The sequence below is a fragment of the Tasmannia lanceolata genome, unplaced genomic scaffold (genome assembly GCF_043159265.1).
Source record: "Tasmannia lanceolata isolate RefF3 unplaced genomic scaffold, GAP_Taslan_0.1 ptg000001l, whole genome shotgun sequence".
NCBI lineage: Eukaryota > Viridiplantae > Streptophyta > Magnoliopsida > Canellales > Winteraceae > Tasmannia > Tasmannia lanceolata.
The window spans coordinates 6,312,857-6,321,914 of NW_027518678.1; the positions used below are offsets into that span (position 1 = coordinate 6,312,857).

General features: G+C 42.8%; 1 protein-coding gene across 1 annotated transcript; it reads left to right on the forward strand.

The window, feature by feature from the left end:
- Nucleotides 1-3,215: 3,215 nt before the first annotated feature.
- Nucleotides 3,216-7,488, forward strand: LOC143890139 (uncharacterized). Its single transcript, XM_077395057.1, has 5 exons — nt 3,216-3,302; nt 3,366-3,754; nt 3,911-4,497; nt 4,618-6,293; nt 6,406-7,488. The coding sequence occupies exons 1-5, from the start codon at nt 3,216-3,218 to the stop codon at nt 6,412-6,414; spliced, it is 2,748 nt and encodes a 915-aa protein (XP_077251172.1). The 3' UTR covers nt 6,415-7,488.
- The last annotated feature ends 1,570 nt before the right edge of the window (nt 7,489-9,058 follow it).

Consider the following 9,058-nt stretch of genomic DNA (forward strand, 5'->3'; position numbering starts at 1 on the left):
GTTTGTGTGATGTTGTTGTCAGTGAGTCTTTGACTTGTGTTTCCATCTCTTTTAGGGAGTCTTTGACTCGTCTATCCTTTAGTTGTTATCAGTGGAGTCTTTGACTCGTTTTTCCACCGCTATTAGAGAGTCATTGACTCATTTGCTCATTTGTACCCTTCTTTAATATTTTTAGTTAGGAGTTTCTCCTTTAGAGTTGTTGATTACTTCGTTTTAATTAGAGGCTAACTCAGTCTTATTAGAGCTTTGCTTGCTTGGGATCTTGGATCGTTTTCTCTCTTCTTGGGACGCTATCTTTCTTGTTATGGTTCGTCTCTTTGAGACGTTAGTTGTTTGTTCGGGGTTTCCCCTTTTGGATTTAGGGCTTTGCCCTAGTTTGTGGTTGTTCTTGCGTGTTCCCTTTAAGATTGAAAACATCTAAAGGTCCTGAGCATTGAAAAAGCTTTAAAATCCAAAAACATTAGAAATTTAAAACTCAAAAACATTTGAAAACTTTAAAAATATCAAAAACATTTGAAAATATAAAAAAACCTTAAAAAATCTGAAGTGTGAGTGTTTCTTTTAGAAGCGTAGTTTGAGAGTTCGTTTTCGAACTACGTTGGCTTGATCCTCTTCCGAGGTACGTAGTGCAGCTTGGGATTTACATCCCAAGTCCAGCCAAACTTTTTTTGTAAATAAACGTTTTAAACCTTCTTCAAAAACCTTTAAAATATTGTTTTCAAAAGACCTTCCTCTAGAGTTAGGAGTTTCTCCTCGATAGAGAATTTTAGAGTTAGGGTTTTTCTTTTGATAGGTTGTTTGATTGATTGTTTGCTGTGTGCTTGTTTTAGAGTTAGAGGTCTGTCCTAGAGTTATAGGAGCGCCTCCGTCCGGTCAGTTGGCGATCCACATCGCCGAGTGATGACTAGAGTAGGATACGCTAGTCCACCCTTGGTTTTCCTTAGGAAATACAGCCTAGTCACACATAGGTTGTAAGAACCACCTGCATCAGCGTAGGGCTAATCTGCATTTAGTTAGGGCATATAGGGTGTCCTAAAATTCACAATTCACTGGAATTTAAATAATCGTACAATAAACTTTAATAATTGGTCCGGTCTTTTAGATCGAGTTTAGGATAGAGGGCTAGGTGTCTTAGGCATCATAACTTAGAATAGGCGCGAAGAACTACGTTGCCTTGATTCTCGTGGAGGCGGGGATACGTAGGCTTCTTTGGATGAATACCAGACCATCTGAGGACTCGGGCTAATCACTTTTAAAACTGTTGAAACAATCAAATCACTTAGGATTTTCCATGAAATTAGAATTTTAGGAGAACTTTCACTTAGATTGAATCCAAACCAATTAAGAAATCAAGATACACATTTAGGATTCACATTGAAATTAGATCATAGGATGCATGTCACATAGATAGCACATTAACAAGAGAGTTGAATGAGCCATTAAAAATGAATTTAAAAGAGTTAACTTTTGGAATTGAAGACCGATTATCGGGCAGGAATGGTGCATGTGGTGGATAAATCCCCATACCTTCCATTCTTGTAACCAGGTAGTGAGTCTAGATTTCTGGTTAATTATGGGTCCTAGATCCCACATCTAGGTGGCGACTCTGTCAGTCTCTTTTGTGTGGAATTCGGATTGCCTTAGTGATCCCAAGTTCACATAAAAGATGAATTAAAATTAATAATAAAAGGCACACGCCAATCGCGTGGGTACGAGAGACCAAGAGATAGTGCGTGGCGGCTCTCGCGCCACCACCCCTCTCGCGGGATCGGGTCCCACAGACTGGCGACTCTGCTGGGGACCACCTAACTTCATTACAATTCCAAAGGATAACTCATTTGAATCTATTTCAACTGGCTCATGAAAACTCTATCTCTTTTATGCTTGTTAGATTAGTTTGTATGCTTTATTTTCTCATCACATTTACTCAAACTTAATCTAACAAAACCTGAAGGCATCATAGATTGCGCGAACTTATTGCACACACTTACATCACTTTCATCTAAACCCCTGCATCTCACATGCACACACGTCCTATTTTAGGAACCCGGAGTGTTATCTAGCATGGTTGACTGGGATTTCATCACCTGGTGCCTCTGTGCTAGAGAAGCATTCCACCCTTAGCCTAGTACCTTTATGGTACGTAAACGGATCTCTTGTTCACGTACTGATACGCCGGACACTGGTACAGTATATCGAACATGGATTCGCGCTAAGGGAACTCTTGGCCTTACCCCTAGATTAACCCACACATGCATGTAGTATACGAACACATGTGCATCACGTGTGTGAGCCTAGTTTAGGATATCTTACCCAATTGTGTGTGTGAGCCTAGTTTAGGATATCCTACCCATTTGTGTCTAGATTAGGCCGTAGTCCATCTTTCAATGGCTACGATCGGTCCTAGGTACACAAACAAAGTCATGAGTCGAGATCCTCTCTCCACTCCGCTAGATTAGGGTTAGGGTTGATGCCTTCAGGTAACACTGATAAAATGTGCGAAAATTAAAAAACTTTTCCTTTGGGGTTAGGATGTAAATCCCATTCATTTCCAAAGATCTCATAGGATTAGTCATTCATGATCCATCTGTTGAAAGCAATCTTATGCTATCTCATCTCATCTTGATCTCATCTTGTTGTTGATATCCATCATTCAGATTTTAGATCTGGTCCTTGACCCGACTTTTGTCATTTTTATGGCCATGGTCTATTATCTGAGCCATTGATTTTTCATTGATCAATGTTTACCTATCATATATCTTTTACCTCTGGATCATATCGAAATCATTGATGAAAAAGTTTGATCTCACCTGTATTCTTTGAGTGCATGATCGTTGCTGAGATCGAAACTTATTTTGATTAGGGATGTTTATCGTTCCTGACTCTTTCATTCCCAAAAGAAGAACGGTTATACCCTTAAGGAATAGATTGAGGATTCTTTCCAAATTAACATACCCGTTGATGTATTTCAAGATTACTCTTTTCTCTATTTGTTCAGAATCTTTATCTCATGATTATTGATCTAGTATGTTAACTTCCAATCAGGATTCTGAAAGATAGCAACCATCGCTTCAAAAAAGGGCACCCAAGCTAAACCTACCTGGTCTAGACCTACCTCAATATCTAGACTTGTTCGTCACTTTGATCCCACTGTGTCACCAACAGCACCTTTACCATCTTCACCAGAGTTGTCAGGTTCTTTTGAAGTCAACCAAATGGCTAATGATCCAGTGGACCCCATGATAACTATACAGGAAATGTTGAGAAATATGTGTCGAGATATAGCAGGGTTGAAAGATGAGGTGACTCATCTAAAAGACCAGAGTACTCAAAAGGTCTCTACTTCTAAAGATCCCGCCATTCAGCCTCCTCCGGCCACATCTCCTAACCTCACCAGACCAGTCATCTCTCCCGTAGAGATCGATCTAAAAGATGAGCAATATGCTGGGGAATACTTTGTCCCTCCGGTTAACAAGGAGAATGAGTTGTTCGATAAGTATGAGAAGATGGCTCGTGACATTGAGAGCATGAAGGTTCAAGCGTCCAAGGGATTCGATATTTCTGAATTTCTGATGTCCCCTAATGCCATATTCCCGCCTAAGTTCAAGGCACCAGACTATGACAAATATGATGGAACTGGGTGTCCGAGAAACCACGTCAGATGGTTCATCACTCTTTCCCAGCAGCATGGCTTAAGTCGAGAGCAGATGGCTCATTTGTTTCCTATGTCTCTTATAGGGGTAGCCAAAAGATGGTTTTTGAGGTTGAAACCAGAAGAGATTAGGACATTAGAAGAAATCTCTAACCGATTCGTAGAACAATTCTCCATGGAGGAAGGGATCGAGGTCACTAAAAGAGATCTGAAGCTGTTGAAGCAGAATCCTCAGGAGACATTCACATCTTTCATTAGGCGCTGGAGGCGCAAGTCTGCCCAACTGAGCCATAGAATGTCAGAGGAAGACCAGATAAAGTTGGTCCTCAAGAGCTTGTCCCCGCAGTACTTTCACTTCATGGCGCCGCAGCACTATCAGAATTTCGATCATTTGATTAAGACCGGCACCCAGATCGAGGATGCTATTGCTAAGGGCCTCCGAGCCAAAACGCTATCTGATGTCCGAGAGGGGAAGAGGCCTATGATCCAACCGAAGGAAGTACAAGCAGTCAGTTATACCAGACCAGTGACCAAGCCTGTTGATGAAGTTGTTAGACCAATGGTGACGAAGCAGTTCAGGCAGTTTGACCCATTACCATTTCCACTGCCCATGATACTTAAGAAGTTGATCAGAGACAAGAAGATCAGACTTCCGGATGTCAAACCTGTACCTAATCCGCTGCCCGGAAACTGGAGAAGGGATCAATACTGTGAATATCACAGGGGCCCGGGACACATGACTGAGAACTGTTTGGCCTTGAAGCACGCGATTCAGAACATGATCGATAAAGATGAGCTTGCAGTTGAAAGGCCGAATATCACTCAGAATCCTCTCCCCAACCACCGTGCTGTTGCTCCTCCCACTACAAACGCTATCTTTGTAGATGAGCCCATCCTTGATCCCTCTGCTCTCATTTGCGCTATTACATCTGATAAAACATATGTTTTGAACTTTGACGATGAAGAGCTCAGAGAATTCAGAGAAAAAGAACCTTATGTGCTGTCGTTTGACGATGCTGAACTCGCTGAGTCATCTTCAGCCCAGTCATATGCGCTTCAGAATGTTGGTCTGGAAGAAGCAAAGGAAGCCACCTATGTTCTAAGGATGGAGGACTTTGAAGAGGATGTCAGTAATGCACCTTATGTTTTCAGAACGGACGAAGACGAACTGCTATTGCTGGATGATCAGTGTAACGAGATGCGTCACATGACCCGAGGTGGGCGAGTGTTCAAACCACCAGAATTGAGTGTAGAAAACTCGGCAGGGGTTGCAAGAAACTCAGAAAATCAGAGGCAGAATAAAGTGAGCGCAGACGAAGAAGATGAGAGCCTGTTAAAGCAGCTGAAGAAGACTCAGGCTAATATCTCGGTATGGGGTTTACTAATGGCCTCATCGAAGCACAGAAAGCTAGTCCTTCAAGAGCTTAATGCAGCACAAGTTTCTGTTAATACCTCACCTGACGAGCTTGTCAGTCTCGTAGCCATGGCCAGAGCTGCGAAAACATTGTCATTCGCTGATGACGATTTACCTCCTGAGGGCCGAGACCATACTAAGCCTCTTAAAATCACAGTCTTCTGTAACAAGAAGAAGGTGCCAGAGGTGTTGGTTGACAACGGCTCTGCACTGAATGTTTGCCCATTAAGCACCGCAGCAACCCTGGGGTTCAGTCCTGAGAATTTTATTCCATCCGAGCAGGGTATTCTAGCATATGATGGCACTCGCCGAGATGTAATCGGGACTTTGGTCACTGAGATACAGATTGGCGGAGAAGACTTTGAGGTAGAATTTCAAGTCTTAGATATTAAGGCTTCATTCTTACTGTTGCTTGGCCGTCCTTGGATGCACAAGGTCGGGGTTGTTCCGTCTACTCTCCACCAAAAACTGAAGTTCATTCGCAGGAACAGAGTGATAACAGTAAAGGGGGATCCTGATCTCGAGATAGGGCAGATCACTCCGGACATAACTGGGGAAAGATCCAAAGATGTCAATTTGACGGGGTTTTCACTAGAGGTAACTACGATCACTTTCAAAGAGGCTTTGAATGAGGAAATTTGTTTCCTGACCAGTACAAATTCGAATGTCATCAGAATGATTCGCCGACAGGGCTATATGCCAGGCGCCGGGTTAGGCAAATATCATCAAGGTTTGACCGAGTTTCCTGTGTTCAAAACATTCAATGGTTTGTTCGGACTGGGTTACAAGCCTACAAAGAAGGAAATTGTAGAGATGAAGCAGTTGATGCTGAAATGGGCAGAAAACCGTCGTCGGGGCTTGGGGCTACCAATGGCACCCATTGATTTGAAAATGAACGGTCGATTCCGAAAAGAAGGCGCAGCCTTTCCTTTCTGTGGCTTTGCAGAGTTTTGGTTGGATGAGAGCACAGGTCAGATGCTTCCGGGGTTTGAGATTTTCTTCGATCTTGAGCTAGAAGATGAGCCAGTGGGTATGCAGATTGTAGAGACAGAGTCTGAGGCTGATTGGACAGAGCACATAGAGCCGAGTCTTCTGAATTCACTTTTCCAAGAAGGGTCACAGACTGTGGCCGTGATTGGCAGGAGCCCGCTGATACTTGACCCAACTCGTCTTATCACCCCGGCTGAGGAACCTCTGACTAACTGGACTTCTCAAGTCCTACCCCAGGTTATTTTCCAGTACAAACGAATCCCTTCAGAAGAGTCAGTCGTCCATAAATACGTGTCAGTCTCCGGGTTTGATTCAGAGTCTATATCTTCTAATGAGTCTTTTGATGCAGGTACCATAGAGGACCATTCACCTAAGATCGGCGACGTTTCTTCCTTTTCAAGCGAGATTGAGTTGGAGTCTGTTCATAATAAAGCATCTGTTGCTGTTTCCTTTTATAGTTCTGAGTCAGTTGACGCAGGTGTCAACATTTCCATCGAGTCTGTAAAAATGAGTCCAAAGTTCATTGTACCCCCCGATGAGGGTAATTCGTCTGTTGATGTATATGATTCAAATTTCAATGAAATGAAGGATTCTTCTTTTGAGTACATTCCTGTCTCTATTTCATCTGCTGAATCTGCTATAAAATCTGATAATCTTAATAATAACAATCAAGACTCCCCCTCTGATGAGGATGCCGACAAAACTCCCCCTGAAATCAGACATATGATCCAACAGGAGGAGAGTCGCCGAGCAAAACCACTTGATGAGGAAGTTGAAACTGTGAATATTGGTGATGAAACCTCAATTAAGGAAATAAAGATTGGCAAAACTTTATCCCCTGAAGAACGCAAGGAATTGATCACCCTGCTTAAAGAGTTCAAAGAAGTTTTTGCTTGGTCTTACGATGATATGCCAGGATTAAGTGAGGAAATCGTCCAGCACAGATTACCCTTAATCCTTGGTGCTAAGCCAAAGAAGCAAAAACTCCGAAAGCTCAAAACAGAATGGGAGTTGAAAGTCTATGAAGAAGTGAAGAAATTGTTAGAAGTAAAATTCATCCAGGTGGTGGAATATCCTGAATGGCTCGCTAACATAGTACCGGTGCCCAAAAAGGACGGGAAAGTCAGAATGTGTGTTGATTTTAGAGATTTAAACAAAGCAAGTCCTAAAGATGACTTTCCTCTTCCAAGCATTGATCTCCTGGTGGATAACACTGCTGGGCATGCTCTTTTATCCTTTATGGATGGATTCTCAGGGTACAATCAGATTAAAATGGCACCTGAAGACATGTTGAAGACAGCGTTCATCACTCAGTGGGGTACATATTGCTACAGAGTGATGCCGTTTGGCTTGAAAAATGCTGGTGCTACATATCAGAGAGCCGCCACGACTCTTCTTCATGATATGATTCACAAAGAGGTTGAAGTTTACGTTGATGACATGATCGTAAAAGGGAAGACTCGGCCTGAGCACACTGTTGCCCTGAGAAAGTTTTTTGAGCGGATCAGGAAGTATCAGCTTCGTCTGAACCCGAGTAAATGTGTATTTGGCGTTACGTCAGGGAAACTCTTGGGGTTTATGGTCAGCGAAAGAGGGATCGAAGTGGACCCGCAGAAGATCAAGGCGATTCAAGAAATGCAGCCGCCGAAGACAGAAAGGCAGATCAGAGGTTTCCTTGGCAAAGTTCAGTATCTGAGACGGTTCATAGCACATCTGACGATGACATGTGAACCCATTTTCAAGCTTCTGAAGAAGAATTCCTCGAAGAAGTGGAATGAAGAGTGTCAGGAGGCTTTTGAAAAGGTTAAGCAATGCCTATCCTTGCCCCCTGTTCTTTCACCAGTTATTCCAGGCCAGCCGTTGCTGTTGTACTTATCTATCACGGATACAGCGATGGGTTGCATGCTTGCTCAGCAGGATCTTGAGTCTAAGAAAGAAAGACCCATTTACTACATCAGCAAGAAGATGCTAGAGTATGAATTAAAATACACTGTTTTGGAGAAGACTTGTCTCGCATTAGTTTGGGCAACCCAGAGGCTTAGACATTATTTGCTTTCAAACAAGGTTCTTCTGCTTTCACGAATGGACCCTCTAAAGTACTTGTTTGAGAAACCTGCCCTTACAGGAAGGACTGCAAGGTGGTTATTGTTATTGTCTGAGTTCGACATCAGTTATGTCACTCAGAAATCAGTTAAGGGGCGGGTTATAGCTGAACAATTGGCCGATGCTCCAGTTGAGGAGAATGCTGTTCTAAGAGCCGAATTCCCTGATGAAGAAATTATGGATATCGAAGAAGAAGAGGTTCTCAGTACCAAGTGGTTAATGTACTTTGATGGAGCCGTAAACAGTCGTGGGCAAGGAGTAGGTGCAGTCTTGGTCTCTCCGAAGAAAGAATACATTCCTATCTCCATCAAGTTGCAGTTCGAGTGCACCAACAACATGGCAGAGTACGAAGCCTGTATTGCCGGACTTGAAGCAGCCTTAGCATTGCAGATTCAAGATATTGATGTGTTCGGGGATTCCATCCTGATCATTTACCAGATTAATGGGCAATGGAAAACTCGAGAAGATAGATTGATCCCTTATAATATGTATTTGGAATCTCTAGTCCAAAAATTCAAGAGCGTCACATTTACTCACTTATCAAGGACCAGAAATCATTTTGCTGATGCTTTGGCCACTTTGGCCTCGATGTTAGATATCTCCGCTACAATGGAAGTTCAACCGTTAGCCATCAGACTGCAATGGGCCCCTGCGCACGTAAATGCTATAGAGATTTCAGCTAGATGTCCAGATGGGAAGCCTTGGTACACAGATATCAGAAACCTCATTTCAGGCAAGGGTCATCCTCCGGAAGCTTCAAGCAAGGAAAGGAAAACTCTCCAGAAGTTATCTGCGAATTTCATCATTTGCGGTGAAGAGCTATATAGAAGGTCATTTGATGGCATACAACTCCTTTGTGTTGATGAAGATAAAGCTGCAGAACTTATTGAGCAGACTCA